Raw genomic sequence first — 16,760 nt, forward strand, 5'->3', positions numbered from 1 at the left:
TGCTGTACATTATGTATTTCAATGTTAAACAGAACTTTTGTGCTAATTTTCTGAAGCAGGAGTCGATGACAAAAAAAAAACGGAGCAGACTTTAAATTACACACTTTTTAGACAAAATAGCTATAGCCATCTTTTCATTATAAAAAAAATTAGTAACCAAATGGCATATCAGCCGTATTAATGATGTCTTGCTCTGATATGAGAGTCTATATTAAATAAGTGTGCATGATGAGCTACAGTCTCACATGCATACATCTGACCCTGAGCATTAACAATGTCTCGCTGCTTGCACTTCCTTTACTTATTCATAGCAGAGCTATTCCTATACACCATGTAAGCTGAAGCAATAGGAATGGAGAAGCAAGAAAAGAAAGCAAGGCCATCAATATTACATCATTTCCCTTCCAGGGTGTTGTGTGAGGGCAAGAAAATTGCTCCAAGAAATATCCAAACTTCAGATTTAACAGATTTTAAATGAAGGATCAGCAAATATAGTGTTGCCACACAAATAGCAGGACCACAACAGTTGTTCCTAAGTTGGGGTGTGTGTGTGTGTTTTTGTGTTGCAGGAGCGGGAGCTGCTGAGTCGTATTTCAGAGCTCCAGGAGGAAGTGACTCGCAGGAAGAACCACATCGCCGATCTGGATCATGAGATCCACACGTTGAACGAGAACATCAGCACTCTCACCAAGGAGCTGGAGCTCAAGGGCAAAGAGGTGCTGAAGATCCGCAGCGAAGCCAACCAGCAGATCAGGTGTGTAGCATAGCATTAATTAGCTGCATTGACAGTTAAGTTATGTCAGTGAAAGGTCCTCACAAGTATAGTAAGACAAGTTTAAAGCCAAAGCATTCTCAGTGCACCATCTCCTACTTGGATTTTTGTCTGACGTGCTGTTAATATTCATCACAATTCAGATTAACCCCTGGAGCTTCACAAATCCATGCCTATCAGTTTGAGCTAATCATATTTGCTCAGGCTTTTACCATGGTTTAGGATATTCAGTGGAGTCAATTCACCAAAACATGTGGCGAAGTGTGACAGTATCAACTTTCACATCCTGAGATAATACCCTATAAGTCCCTCAAATCATTTATCAGCCTGCGAAATATTTACAAGCCACCAAGTAGCAATCATCTCAACAGCAAAGTCTCATTCAGCACTACAGCATTAAAGAGATTTTGGTGGGGCAGGATGGCATTAAAGAACATCATCACCTCATACAAAATGAAGTCGAGAGGCTATCACACTTGACTTATGTTATAGGCCACTAGCAACTCATTTTGAGTAGTTTTAGATGTACTGTTGTTCAACTGCATTTGATACAGCAGGTGTGTTTCCCATCGTCAGTGTCACAGTTTGCGAGGTGCACACAGAAGAGCTCATGTCATCTCAAAAACCACACAAACGACCTGAAACTAGCCCCCAAAAAGTCAGGCACTGGAAAAGAAACAAGGCCACTGTGGTGCACACGCATTTCTGATGTACTGATATTACCCACTCCTTAATCCACCTTGTCCTCTCCCAAGTCATTCCAATAAATCTTACAGTAGAAATGGTTCTGTACATCATAGACACACTATCTGCACTTACACTTTGCCTTTGTTTGCAGAAATTTTATATATTTTATTATGATTACGCTATAAGGTTTTGGTAGCCCAATTTGGTGTCAGATACAAGACTCTCTCGACCCTGTCACGGTCTTGTCCACTATGATGTATATACAGTCATTGTTTCTGCCTCAGTGGACTGCTTGTTGTTGGTGCAATTATAACTGTATGGACTAAGTGGGGCAGTGAGCGCTCTGCCTCACGATTGCACAACATCTGGAAAGGCGAGCAAATCAATGGAACAACAATAGCAATGTTTTTTTTTTAAAACTATTGGTCACTCAAAAGAGGCAATTAGTATTTCAGCAAAATTTAAAATGTATGAAGTTGTGAGGACTTTATAAAGATTAATATTTGTTAAACAGCTAACATAAATTGTGAGGCTCTGCCCTAACTGCCCGTATGGATGAGCCGCCATTGGCCTTAACAGAAAATTCCACCGTGAATAGCCCTGAAGTGTTTATTTAATAAGAAGACTACTCTTCTTACGTATTTTTGACTGACAAGGAGAGTATAGTAGTGTAAATGTGATATGCGTAGAGGTTAGCAGGTCTGTATAGATACATGCTATACATATATGTTGTGTAGCTGTACTGTAACACACTGTCCATATGCTTTTTCAGCCAAGGTTTCATTTCCAATTATTTAACATGGCAGCAGATCCTGAGCCTTGTGCTAATAATAGCGAATGACAAATCGCTTCTGCTCTCCTGTGGAGAAATGAGTGTGGGAAAGCGGAGCCTGCTCCTGCACACATCCTCGATGTACACACGTGTAGATCTGTCAAGGATGGGGTGTGTGTGTGTGTGTGTGTGTGTGTGTGTGTGTGACTGAGAGTGTGATTGTGAGTGTATACACAAATATGAGCTGGTTAAAGGTGTAAATTGTTGCTACATTATGAAGAGTCGCTCCTGAAGTGGGGGACGTGCTCAGTTTGTCCTGAATGAAAATCAGTAAATAAACAGGAGGAAGTGTATAAAACGCAGCGGTCCTGTCCAACTGGGGATGTCATGATTTATAAACAGCTTTCTTACAGAAGATGGCCGCTCTTGTGGACGAGACAAAGCAGCAGAGCAGCCCAGGGATGGATGAAAGTTAATGGTGTGATCAAACGCCGCATGGTGTACGGGGACGACAATGAATCAGAGGACAGCAGGTTTCTGCCGCACCACATGAGCTCACTGTGTGTGTGTGTGTGTGTGTGTGTGTGTGTTTTCTCAGGGCTCATGAGCAGGACCTATGTAAGAAGCATGAGCGGGAGATGGCTGAGCTGAACGCACTGCACAACAGGGAGACGCAGAACATGCTCTCCGACTTCAACAAAGCCCAGGAGCTGCTCAAGGACAAAATCTCAGCCCTGCAGATCCTGTGAGTTTACACGCTGTGTTCATGCAGCACTGTAACACCCAGAATCACAAATACACTGCCTAAACAAACGTTATTGAGCTCCCTGAAATCACTTCAACATATGGGTTCAAATTAAATACTCTAAAATTAGTATACATAAGTGAGAAATGGATGTAAGTGAAGTGAGAAATGTTTGTAACAACATGAGTTTGTCTTATAGTTAACGCTAAAACCATCTAATATCAGCTGAGAGATAAATGTAGGCTTAACTGTAATGTACAGTAATTTACAGTAACTATATAAATGATATAAATAATAAGTGCTTCTAAAATAGCTCTCATTTAGAGTCTCGTTAGAATCACAGAGTTTACGATCTGTTAGAACCCTTGTTTAATTTGTTTAATTAATCTAAGTGTAATTTAAGTCTATTACTTAAGAGAAAGAACATTTTGTAATTGTTGATATGGTGAAGATTTCTGTAAGTAGATGCTTATTTAACATTTATGGAAGGAGTCTCCAGTGTCGGTACTTTGTAACAGTCAAGTTTTCCACCTTGGGAAAGCCTTCAGGACAGAGGTGTGTGTGTGTGTGTGTGTGTGTGCGTGTCTGTGTGTAAAGATGAACCAGTATAGAAGTTTGCTGTTTTTTAAATTCTGTTGAACGAAAGCACCATACAGCTTGTTTTACCAGCACCACTAAGTTCAGGTCAAAATCCCAAGGCTAAAGCAAATGAAATTAAACAGCTGTGTCCTGGGCAAGAGCTTTATTATATGAAATAAAATTCTTTATATCAGATTCTGTTAGTTTAAAAGCGCTAAAAAAATATGTATGTGTTCAATCCTTTTGCCTTTGACTTTTTAAATGCTGAACTTGTGCCATCTCATTTCACATCCTATTAAGAAAATTAACAACTTGTAAACTTTTTCGAGGACGAGGGAGTCCTTTACTGCCTAACAGAATGAGGTCTCAAGTGGAGCAGTCTTAACTGGTATTTTTCACACTGTTTCCCGGGGCGTCCCCGCAGGGCCTGGATTTACAGCTTGCTAATTAAGCACAACACAAATCTTTTTTAACGCCAGCCCCATCTTTGTCGCGATTAATCACAGTGACAATCAAGTTTCCCCAAACCGTCATTAAATTTCAACCCATTTAAGTCTCATGCATATTTGATGTTTGTGTTTTTATTCGTGTTTAGCTTTATTTGCTGGAATGATGGCAGGACTGAGCTGAGTGGGTATTGTGGCTGCTGTTTCTTTGTGAAGAGTGTAAAATTAACGGTGATGATTTATTTAGGAAAGCCTGGCCACAGAGGCATCACCTCCAGCCTCCAGCAAACTCCACATGTATAAACTCACCACCTCATCCTCCAGCCTCCAGCAAACTCCACATGTATAAACTCACTGCCTCAGCCTCCAGCAAACTCCACATGTATAAACTCATCTCCTCATCCTCCAGCCTCCATCAAACATTTATACACATATAGAAAGTGAAATGAAAGATTGAATGTCTAGCCATTCATTTCACTTTCTGTATGTGATTTTAGGTTTTTCCAAATGGGAAACCCTACAACAGAGGGTTTCTTCTGTAGAAAGCTAGGATTGTTCATCAACAAAAGAACTCTTAAGAACCCTTTTTTCCTAGTACTTTGGCTGAGTGGCAGGTTGGCCTGCTGACTAGATAGATGGATAGATAAATGGATGGATGGGAGGGTGAGTTTAGTGGATCGATGTCTGGCTGCTTGGGTGGATTGATGGGATGCATGGATATGAGATTGGCTGGCTGGAAGAATGTCTGGGCTGAATGTATGTATGTATGAAAGGAAGGATGGGTCGATGTCTGGCTAGGTGGCTAGCAGGTTAAATGTATGTATGCAAGGGTATAATGATGCATACATGCATGCATTGCTGAATGTATAATTGGCTGGCTGGATGAAATTAATGGATGACTGTTTTTCAGGCTAGATGGATGGATGATTGGCTGCTTGGATGGATGGATGGATGGATAGCCGATTGGATGATTTTATGGTTGGATGGATAGACGGATGGATGGATAGATGGCTGATTGGCAAGGTAGATGAAAAGATGGATTGATTGATGAATGGCTGGCTGGGTGGGTGGCTAGCAGGCTGAATGTATGCATGCAAGGCATTATTGTATGTCTGACCACATGGATGGATGGATTGAAGAGTGTTTTATTGGGTGGATGGCTAGCAGGATGAATGTACTGTATGTATGCATGGATGGTTTAACTGCCTTTCAGGCTGAATGGAAGAAGGGACGGTTGGACTGTTGGACTGTTGGATGGATGGATGGATGGATAGTATAATGATTGGTAGATGTGTGTATGGATGGATGGATGGATGGATGGATGACTAATTGGCTGGCTGGGTGGATGGATGGATATCTGGATGGATGTATGTTTGGTTGGGTGGGTGGGTGTCTAGCAGGCTGAATGTATGTATGCATGGGTGGATTATTGGCTTTCAGGCTGGATAGTTGGAGGGAGGAATGGATGGATGGATTAATGTTAGGATGGATGGATGGATGGATGGATGGAGTTGAGAAGAAAGAAATCAATTTGTGATTAGTTTGTGAATGTAAATTTTTTTTTTTTGACAATTTATGTTCATGAAAATTATAAAATGGTGACGATTAATGACATGCAAATCCACATCAGTCATAAAAATATATACATCAAAAGCATTACCTGGTGATTTCTGTACGTCCATTATGGGCCTAGAATAGTCAGAAATCCAGACGCAGGGCAGACATTGATTCATAATGACTCTCTTCATGCTGAGAATGGAGGGAAGTGTGAATATGAAGGACTCATTGAGAGAGACAGGTATTCAGAGGTGCTGCTGATTTTAATTACCATGTGAGATTGAAGTGCAGACAATGATGTGGGATGTAACTTTTACATCGATTTGAAACTAATGGCTTTCAGAGTGCTCGAAAACATTCTCTTAATTGAATCAGGAGTTCCAAAGAAGTTGAATTGCCCATTTACTGGTACCAGACAAGCTGATCTTTTTTTTCCTATGAGTAAGACGATAACTTTTTTGCTGTTTTCTTCAGGCTTGAGGGGACAGAGGAGAAGTTCAGGAACCGGGAGAGCAGGCCAGAAGATCTGCAGGTGATTGCTGAACTCAAAGAAATGGTGGCAGAGAGAGAAGCCCTGGTCAAGAAGCTGGTGGTGAGTGTGTCTCAGTCTTGATTTATAAAGCACTCAGCAGTATTTCATTACATCACACAATCAAGCTTTTAACTACAGAAGGTGTCTGAATTAGAGTGGATCTTTCCAAAGGTTGTTCCATGACTAGATATGAAAAATAAAAAGCGTAAATAAGAGATAAGCCATCCATGCATGCATAGATCCATCCCGTTAATACTGTCCGGTTTAATCTCAGTTGTGTGTCTGCGATGATCTGAGATTTCTCCTGCTGTGTACAGGATGACAAGAAGTTCTACCAGCTAGAGCTTGTAAACAGAGAGACCAACTTCAACAAAGTGTTCAACGCCAGCCCCAACGTCGGTGTAATTAACCCTCTCATTAAGGTAAGCTAACTTCCTCTCTTCGCTGTTGGCTGTTTTAATGATTATCGGGCATTTCTGTTGACACAAATGAATGGTGTCAGTGATGCAGAATATTTTTGGCATGTCTATTCATAATATATGAAGATATATGTCAGGTTCTGTGGTATTACTCATCAAAAAATGGCAGACTTGCTGTATAACAGATTGTTCAGTAACAGCTGCGTCTTTAAACACACGTCCCAATAGTGCAGATGATTGGCACCTCTGCTGAATGGGCAGAGGAACTCTCCTGTAGCCATTCCAGGAGCTTATACAGCGCGGTAACTATGCTGCACTATGGTCAAGGATTTGAAACGGGGTCATTTTCATTTATTTTCAGTTGCATAGTAACATACACCGTAATATACTGTATGCTGATCAAAAGTTTGAGGATATCTAGCTTGCTTTTGAAATTTTCCTGCCAACACACTTCAAAGCTGAGTGAAAGAAAGAAAGCTGTAGTGAACGACCAGTCCAGGACTTCATCCGAAACCCTCCAAAATCTCCAAAAACTTGTAGGACGTTATGCAAGAGACACGACAGGGCATCTGTGAGAAATTTCTAGAAACGCTGACTGTTCCTGAAAGTAAGAGTGTGAAGCAGTTAGAGCTCTTTTTTTTTTCCTTTAAGAACAGTTACTCTCAAATATTTACAGCGTTGCTGACTCACAGCTCCAGGGTCCCTGGTTCGATCCAGAGTTCGGGTTACAATTTGAAGTTTCATGTTCTTCCTGTGTCCGTGTGGGTTTCATCTCTGTTTTTCTCCCACCTTCCAAAAACATGCTGTAGGTGGACTTGCAATGTCAGATTGTCCCTAGGTGTAAATGGGTGTGTGAATGTGTTTGCACATGGTGCTTTGTAATGGAGGGTGTATTCCTGCCTCACACCCAGTGTTCCCTGGATAGCCTCCGGATCTAACGCAACCCTGACCAGGTTTTAAAAAGTGTGTAAAGCCAGGTATCCCCAAACATTTGACATGCAGAGTTTATATTAACAGTATTCACTTGCCACAGAAAAAAAATGCAACATGACTGTCATGTCTGTTATTATCAGAGGCGCTAATACTTTAATAAAGTTGTCAATTGCAAGTAGTGAAACTATTTTATACCACAGTGCTGTTGAATTCTTGATTCTGATTCATCAGAAGGTGATTCATTTTCTATAACAGCAGCCAGGTAGTTTCAGCTAAAGGCAAATCCCGGGTTTATATTAGTGCACGTTATTATTTTTATTTCTATTGCTGTGGTATATCACGAATAAAACACATATGCCTTTATCAGAACATGATCAACATCTGTGTGGTGACAGTAACTCAGGTTTGTGTCAGGGTCACATCACACCACCCTGTCATTGATTATTTGCCTATAACAGCACACCCTCAAGTGTATTATTCCTTACTTATCAACCAAGTAATGGTGAATAAGCTTTGATACAATCCAGCAAGTTATCCAGCAAGGGATAATTAGCTGTTTTTAATTGTGTCATTAAAAAAATAGCAAAATCTTCATCCGGCAGTTTTGTTTGTTTGGAAGATCGATGGTGTATGTAGTTATGCAGTCTTGCTTTGTATCCTGTAGTGTAGCGGCTACATTTCTCTGCATTATAGCAAAGCGTCTTTCCATCACAGCACAAATATGCATTTGATATGGCTAATAACCGAATATGTGTAAATGTTAAAACTTCATTTTCATCACTGCGTGGGTTTTTGTTAGGTTTAATTTTTTTTTCTGCACCATGGTTTCTAATCCTTGACTGTAGAAATATCAGACAGAGCTGCATGTTTTCATTGTAACCTTTCACTCTTCTGCTGATTAAGACCTTTAAAATACCAGCGATCTCACCTAATCAAACACAGTTCTTACAAGAGTGCAATCAAAGGCAATACACTCAGACTGAATACAGACTGAATATCCAGAATAAAGCTCTGTGTCTGAGTAATGAAATAATATATAATAATAAATAATAATAAGCAAGCCATGACTCACCTAAATCAGTTTTCCTGATCAGAGGCTCATTTAATAAAAGCAGTACATCGTAAACATTATGTTGTGGAGCAGTGTCGAACGGTCCATATCATCTCAGCACTAGGGTGGGTTTTGGGAAGATTGATCTAGATCAGGGGTTCTCAAACTTTTCGTTAACTGTAAAATAAATTCCACGGACCCCTCAGTATTTATTTAAGCCATAGAGCTTGTTATTTCTGAACTTCCCATCAAGACCTACTTGTTTTTGAGTTAGAGGTTCGCAGTAAACCTGTTCAATTTAACAAACTAATCAAAGAGGCTAATAACTATATGAACTCGATCATAAATATAGTAACTTTGATAACAGTGAGTTGTGATTTCCATTGCTGTAGCTAAATGTAAAAAATCATGAAACCCAGGAGAACCACTGATCTAGACAGAAGAGGAAAATGTATTTCCCATTCCAATGTAGCTGCATCAGCTCGCACATAACATGCCTGAGCACATGAGCAAGAGGGCTGTCACTAACACTGTTGCTCATGTTAGTGCTCTACAAAGCGCCAAACATGTTTGGTGTTTTTTTCCTGCTTTAACACAAAACTGTACGGTTTCGGCTAATCAGATTAATAAAAGAATTCGAGCAGGTAAAACACCAAAAAACTGGATTTGAATAAAACGTTTCTCTAGAGTCAAATCTGTTTCATTCTCAGTGTTGTGTGTGTGTGGGGTTGTGTGTGTGTGTGTGTGTGTGTGTTTATGCGTATCACTGTGGATCTGTCTGTGTGTATGTGTGTCCAGTGTGTGTCGTATGCCTTTAGACATCCAACTCTTTGCTTTCCAAGCCATTCTGTCAGCTCAAACTCTTTCCGACACATCTGGCTGAGCGCGACTGTCGCTTTCCACAGCTGAGCACCTGCAAGCTTGACCATCAACACCTGATCTGATCTCAATCTGTGGATAATAGAAGTTATAGCAGAGAGCGTCAGGCTACTCCAGCTCTCCCAGCTTCTATACATACATATTTTTTGTTGTTGTTGTTTTTTTTGTGTTCTTCTGTGTAGCAAAAGCGAAAGAATGACAAATCGTCCACCCGATTCAGCAGCTCGCCCAATCTAAGGGCCAATGCGGAGGCTGGGGGGACGGGGAGTGGGCCGCCCCAGCCTAATCGCCTCGAACCCATCCCCAACTCCCCCATTCACCAGCTGGAGCTCAACACCAGCAAACCACTGCCCCCACCGACCCCTCCCTCCGAACCCAAGAAATTCACGAGGTGAGCTGCACCTCTCTCCGCCACAGACGCCTCTCTCTCTTTCTCTCTCTCTCTCTCTTTCTCTCTTATTTCTCTCTTATCTCTCTCGCCCAGTGGATGAGCACACCAGCACGACGCTCGCCTCTCCGCTCATCTCCAAACATTTCTAACCACTGCTGCTGTATCCCTTTTGAGAAACTGGAAAGAATCCAATGTGACACTGAGGATCACTTTTCTCTGATAAACAGAGGGCGTGAAATCAGGAATTAGAAACCGAAAGCATCAGTCGCATCCCTCTGAAAAATGTCATTAACTCGAGTAATGAAAGCCCTCGACCTTTTAAGCTCTGCAGCTTAAAGGAGGGGTGGAGTGAAGATTCCCCCTCGATCACTATGCTGTTAGAAGAACTTTTTTGTATTTTGTCTCTGAGAGATATCGATCGTGTCGTGGCAGAGACACAGTTTGGTTTCTTTCCAGATGACAGGAAAAAGGGGATACCTCTTCTTAACCCTGATGTTTATGTATGAGTATTATTATTTCTATTATAAATGGCATTGGAATGCAAAAGGGAGCATGTGTCCCCACTGTCAGAATGCACGCTGGGAGTTGGTGTCTTTCTGTCAGTCATCTGTAACATCTGCATTGTTCTGAACTGCACTTTAAGGTCATGTGATCTAATATTGTATTGAACTTTTCATTCATTATCGTTCTCTGTTTGTATGTTTGTTTGTATGTGTTTCACTGCATTCTGATAAACGAGCTCTGTGTTCTTAAATCTGTGACTCCTCGGCATGTTGTGCGTGTGTGTGTGGTGTGTGGTGTGTTGTGTGTTGTGGTGTGGCTCGTCGAGCATGTGTGGCTGTGCTTCATGTCTGGGGCGTTGCTGTGCGATTCTGCATGCACGCTGTCCTGAATGGGAATGAAGCGAGCGAGCCGGACTGCCCTACATTGTCATGGAACTCGTCCATCTCCTCAAACACACACTCACAGCCTGCCAGGCTCAGAGCAGGACAAGGTGACCCTGAATCCAGAGCCACAGCATGGCACAGCACCTAGCTAAGCACACACACACACACACACACTAAAATGATGCTGCAGTGATTTTGGCAAATGAGTTAATGTCAAACCCTTTTTTAACTAGATAGATTAGCAACTGTGTATGAAATAATATGTAGACTGAAATGCTAATGTGAGATACATTTACCATATAGGTCACTTTGTAAATAATAGTTAGTCGAACAATCTGGCCATCCCTCCACCGAATGGATCAGAGAAACAAGACCCAGCCACAGGACTACACATCTTATTTGGGTGCTGGATCTCAGCAGTGGTGTTGGGATTTTTAAACATCTGTACATTTCTGTACGTTTATGTAACACTTATGGAAGGAGTCTCATGAAGATTTAGATGACTTTGCATTCTCCAGTTTCTCAGTAATGTTTTTGTTGCTGTTGTTTTAGTAACTATGAGAGAGAGCGAAAAGAGAGGCTAGTGAGGGAACGACTATTTATAGCTCCTATAATGTAAGTAATAAGAACTAACATGTTTCATGGATTCCACAGCATCAACTGTAACTATAAACAGTTAAAAAGCAGAACCTGTCATTCATTAATAAATTAAAACTTGTAATTGTTGGCAAATTGCTGTGGTATAAGAGGAATTACACACTTATGGGCCTGTCGTTGCTTATCTTCCTGCAACGACACATCCCTGAGTGTTTTTGTTCTTACAAAACAACTTACTTACAAGATTTTTCTTGCTTTTCTGATTATGTGTGACAGTAGTAACACTGTCACACACTGTTTTTGTAAAGTGGCCAGATTGAAGCTATTTAGTAAGTAAGTTGCCAACTTTTTAAAATCTACAGTGTAAGTCTGTTATTTGGCAATAGTAGTATCAAAACATAATAACATAATTTGAGTGAATATTAAGTTTTTATAGTGCTTCCTTACCATTAAGAGTGACACTAATAATGAAAAAAAACTGCTGTAGCTGATCTACACGTACTAACGCCACACACAACACTATCACTATTAGTGCCACTGCTGTGAGAATAAATCACCACCTGTACAATATCTGCTCACGGGTGCTATTGGCTGGGCATTTATCATTACTGATAGGAGCAGAGGGGCGCAAATACATTGTGTATAATAAAAAATGGACTATGGTCAGTAATTGTACAACCTACAAAGTGACCTGTGTGGTAAGGATTAAAAAGGCAACTAATTATATTGTCCCTCCAAAAACAGGCCTCATTGTTATTACTATTTTTTGAATAAATTAAAGAAAAAGGAAAAAGAGCTATCAATATTTAGTGGTACAATTCAATAATAATAATAATATTATTATTATATATAATAATATATGTATATTTGTAAAACCTTTTTTTTTTTGCACAGGGTCATTTTACTTCTTTAAGGTGAAATAAAGGTGTTATAAACTGTGTGTTGTCTAAATACAAACAGCGAAATGTATTTTAGTTCAGCTGTCCCATTTCCTCCATCTCATATTTACACACTTTCTAAAATGGAGAAAAAAAAACAAAAAACATTTGAGGTTTAAAGTCCCATCATTATTATGCAATATATTGATTGCAATTGATCACTCAATGACGATAAGATCGGAGACTTTTAAGGTGTTTATGATGTTTCTAATATTTTATTATTATATAAGTATCATTACTGAATGTCTATAAAACACATATTGATTGATTTTTGCATTAAAACTCATGTTTATATGTTTATATTTTTAATAAATTATTGCAGAGTGTCATTCTGTGCCTCTCCAACTCACAGCCAGTTTTTGCTGCCCCCTAGTCATTAATATTCAAACCCATGCTAATGTTTATTAACAGTCATTAGTCAACATGTGCATTCTGAAATACGGTTTCTGCACTTCAGCTGTATGTGTATAATAATAATAATAATAATAATGATAATAATAATAATGAGGTGGGTTTAAGGCTTAAATTTCTTTAGCGTAATCATGTAGCTTAGCTGTCTGTCGGCTAGCTAGCAAACAGACAAACATTTTGTACGTTAATATAAGCAGAGATCTTTAAATCACTGCTGGTGTTACAGATTTAAATGGGAAAATGCTGATAAATAAACAAATGCAACTAAATCAAGTTCTCGTAGTCGTGCTAATGCTCAGTGCTGGTCTGAGAGAAGTGTGCCGTACTGTGAGTGTAAGGAGTTGGGAGAACAGATAGAAGATGGTGGTTTTGTCTTTGGGAACCAAATGAAGGGATTTATTTGCCACTTAGTAGCGAGGCTCTTTTCCCTCGTCATTTTAAGTGTTAAGTTAATTAGCTAGCATTAGCTGCCTGTGTTTAATGGTTTGTTCAAATGGAACTTGTGGATTTGTGCTTTCAACATGGGAAGATGAACACACAATACGCACGCTGTGCGAGTGCCTAAAGTGCTGTAAGAGCACTGTTGCTAGGCAACTGGGAAATCAGTGTGGCTAATGAGAAAGGCTAATTACTTAACTATCTAGCGATTAAGTCTTACATGTGAAAAATGTAAAGGAAGGATGACGAGGGAAATGAGACAGAATCATAGGGAATATCAACATTTCCCTCAGATGTGGTGGGAAATTACTGAGAAAAAGCTCTGTGAGACTAAAATCTGTAATATATTGTAATTCCACTTAGCATTAACTGCTAACTTTCATGACTTTGTCTGTACTGAAAAACAACACTGGGTCACAGATTTCAAGATTTCAACAATATGAGACTCATTCTGACACTCGCTGACGTGGGAAGACAACTGATGGATCTGTAACTAGCTTGTACAGTTCTCTTTGTTTGTGTGGATATTGCAGTAGCCATGATCTTCCAAAAACCTTGGCAACCAGAAATAAACTAAAGATAGCCAAGTGAAAAATAACTGTGTGAGAACCTCAGATGGAGACTGAGAGTGAACAGAGAGAGACCAGAGCAGAGCAAAGCTCCTTCCCATCATCAGCACTAATGAAGTACAGCCATTAACTCTTCTGCACTTATTGCCCAATCATTGACTCGGTACTAAAGTCTTTTCACGCATATTACCACCAAATTGTCACTTAGACACAAACCCTTCCCTCAAATCTGTTGGGCTTGTTGATTTGCTTCTTTGAGAGGTATTGGCACCAGGCGCTTTCATGGGATAAAGATGTTTGTAAAGCTCACAAGATGAATCTAAAGATCTCAGGATGATTGTAAAGATCTCAGGATGATTGTAAAGATCTCAGGATGATTGTAAAGATCTCAGGATGATTGTAAAGATCGCAGGATGATTGTAAAGATCTCAGGATGATTGTAAAGATCGCAGGATGATTGTAAAGATCGCAGGATGATAGTAAAGATCTCAGGATGATTGTAAAGATCTCAGGATGATTGTAAAGATCTCAGGATGATTGTAAAGATCTCAGGATGATTGTAAAGATCTCTTGATGATTGTGAAAATAAATTACTTTTTTTTTTATAAAAAAAAAATACTTAACATACTTACAATTTGAAAAAAACAACTCCATTTTATTTCAGGGTGACACAGAAAGTCATCAGGTCATAGGCGCTGTTTTTTCACTTTTTTATTTAATATTAATTCATGAATTAATTATCTATTTATCTATCTATTTATTTATTTATTTTAAAGATGCATGAATGAAAACTGCATGCAGGCTGAAACCCGCAGATAAAACTGCAGTTTGCAGTATAACCATTGCACTCCTCCCATTCTCTCTCCCTCTCTCGCTCTCTTTTTCTCTCTCTCTGTCTTTTGCTGTCTGTCTGTCTGTCTCTCTCTTTCTCTCTCCCCCCATCTTTCTCCTCCTCACTTGCCCTCTCTCTCTTTCTCTCTGTCTTTTGCTGTCTGTCTGTCTGTCTCTCTCTTTCTCTCTCCCCCCATCTTTCTCCTCCTCACTTGCCCTCTCTCTCTTTCTCTCTGTCTTTTGCTGTCTGTCTGTCTGTCTCTCTCTTTCTCTCCCCCCCCATCTTTTTCCTCCTCACTCGCCCTCTCTCTCTTTCTCTCTCTCTCTGTCAATTGCTGTCTGTCTGTCTGTGTCTCTCTCTCTCTTTCTATCTCTCCCCATCTTTCTCCTCCTCACTTGCCCTCTCTCTCTTTCTCTCTCTCTGTCAATTGCTGTCTGTCTGTCTGTCTGTCTCTCTCTCTCTCTTTCTATCTCTCCCCATCTTTCTCCTCCTCACTGGCCTTCTCTCTCTTTCTCTCTCTCTGTCTTTTGCTGTCTGTCTATCTCTCTCTCTCTTTCTTTCTCCATGTCTTTCTCTCTCTCTCTCTCTCTCTCTCTCTCTCTCTCTCTCTCTCTCTCTCCCCACAGCCCTCCTGAGACAGAAGACTCACCCCCGTCCTCCCCAGATCCTCAAAGACAAGAGTGGTTCGCCCAGTACTTCACCTTCTGACTTTTAGAATCTCCAAAGCATGTCAGCCAAGCCAAAAGAGGAAAAAAAAAAAAAAAAAAAAAAAAAAAAAACACACACACACACACACACACACACACTCACACAGATAAATAATAATAATAAAAAAAAGCTATCTTCATCTTTACATCCTTCTAACTGTTCTGTTTTCTTTCTCCACTGTGAATGGGTTTCTTGTTTGTACAGTGATTAATAATAATAAAAATAATAAATAAATAAAATTAGATATGTTTGACGTTGCATCTCATATTCTGATGATGATGATGAAGATGATGAAGATGAAGATGATGAAGATAATGATGATTTGTTAAATGCAGTATAAAGTCCTTGTCCTGCTCCCTGTATCTTATTTTAGATTACTGGCACCGTAATGAGAGTTTGTTTACAGCTGCATAAATCCACTTTTGGTAGAATTAAAACTGTTTGTATGGTCGTCTCAACACAGATACAATGATGTCTCGCCAATTTTAAAAAGAAAAATGCATATTTTATATTTATATTACACTGTATGTATGCTTACAGAATAAATGATTATTGTGAGATTTAACAGAGTGTCATTTCTCCTCAGTTATTAAATTGCAAAACGGTAATATACGGTACTGTGCAAAAGTCTTTGTATGTAATGAAGGGTTTGTATGTCAGTAAAGAAAGCAGCAGATTACATAAGAGACACTGTCGTTGCAAATACTTCTGCAAATCAGAATAACAAAATGAATTACAAAGACAAGGGGTTCTGGATGCCAAAAATCAATAGACTTTATTGAATCAAGCAACAAAGCTGAGATGGTCTGCAGAGCATCTGATTTACATAGTCATGGCTCATGCTTTTATACAATTCTAAAACAATGATCTCATTGGATCGCGTTTTCTATTTTTTCTTTTAATCACACACCTGCCTCTCGCCCCAATTATTTCACTGTCCCCTTATCTTAGTTTTAACCATAGCAAGAGTTCAGTCCGTTTATTTTTTAAAAACACCATTAGCCTTCAAACACTAGCCTTCATCTTAAAAACACCACCTACAAGGTCACACCAGTTTGTTCTCACAGAAACATCCTTGTAGGATCACAGGCATAAAGTCACCCTTCTAAATGTACTAGAAATGATCCAGTGTAGTATAGAATTGAAGCTCTGAAAGTTAAGTACTTGCTTGAATACATGAGATGATTTAAGGTCATATTTCAATACTGTTGCATAGATACTAATTGACACAGTACTGATTGACAAATGATATTGATATAGATAACAGGAAAATTCTTCCATAACACTTTTCAGATAAAAACATAATGAAAGCTGCTGGGTTTCGCTGCAAAAATAAGAAGCGAGTCGACAGTCAAAGTCTCCAGAAGAACTGTGGCTGCTTCTGCAAGATGCTCAGTCACACTTACAGCTCATTTCCTTATAAAACTGCACTAATTGTACCTCAGACTACTATTTCTCTTTTTAAAATCGAAGGATCGTCACACCAAATATTGACTTGGTTTCATTTATTACTGTTTTCTGCTCTTTATAATATTTTTTTTAATGTAGAAACATTTAGTTTCATTATTTTTGAAGGTATCTTTGCTCTACAGCATTTATTTGCATGTGTCTAAGACT

General features: G+C 39.5%; 1 protein-coding gene across 2 annotated transcripts in view; it reads left to right on the plus strand.

The window, feature by feature from the left end:
• The window catches only part of fam184ab (family with sequence similarity 184 member Ab), a 117,943-nt gene extending 102,235 nt beyond the window's left edge, over window positions 1-15,708 (plus strand). Inside the window, exons 14-19 of one of the 2 annotated variants that reach the window (XM_034313817.2) lie at window positions 570-754; window positions 2,830-2,976; window positions 6,033-6,150; window positions 6,408-6,512; window positions 9,555-9,763; window positions 15,062-15,708. In XM_034313817.2, the coding sequence (XP_034169708.1) occupies window positions 570-754; window positions 2,830-2,976; window positions 6,033-6,150; window positions 6,408-6,512; window positions 9,555-9,763; window positions 15,062-15,143 (846 nt within the window). In that variant the 3' untranslated portion in view covers window positions 15,144-15,708. The remainder of the gene's footprint in view (window positions 1-569; window positions 755-2,829; window positions 2,977-6,032; window positions 6,151-6,407; window positions 6,513-9,554; window positions 9,764-15,061) is intronic. The other variant, XM_034313818.2, reaches the window with a different exon arrangement.
• Window positions 15,709-16,760: the final 1,052 nt, after the last annotated feature.

Source organism: Pangasianodon hypophthalmus, chromosome 19 (genome assembly GCF_027358585.1).
Source record: "Pangasianodon hypophthalmus isolate fPanHyp1 chromosome 19, fPanHyp1.pri, whole genome shotgun sequence".
In the NCBI taxonomy this organism is placed as follows: Eukaryota; Metazoa; Chordata; class Actinopteri; order Siluriformes; family Pangasiidae; genus Pangasianodon; species Pangasianodon hypophthalmus.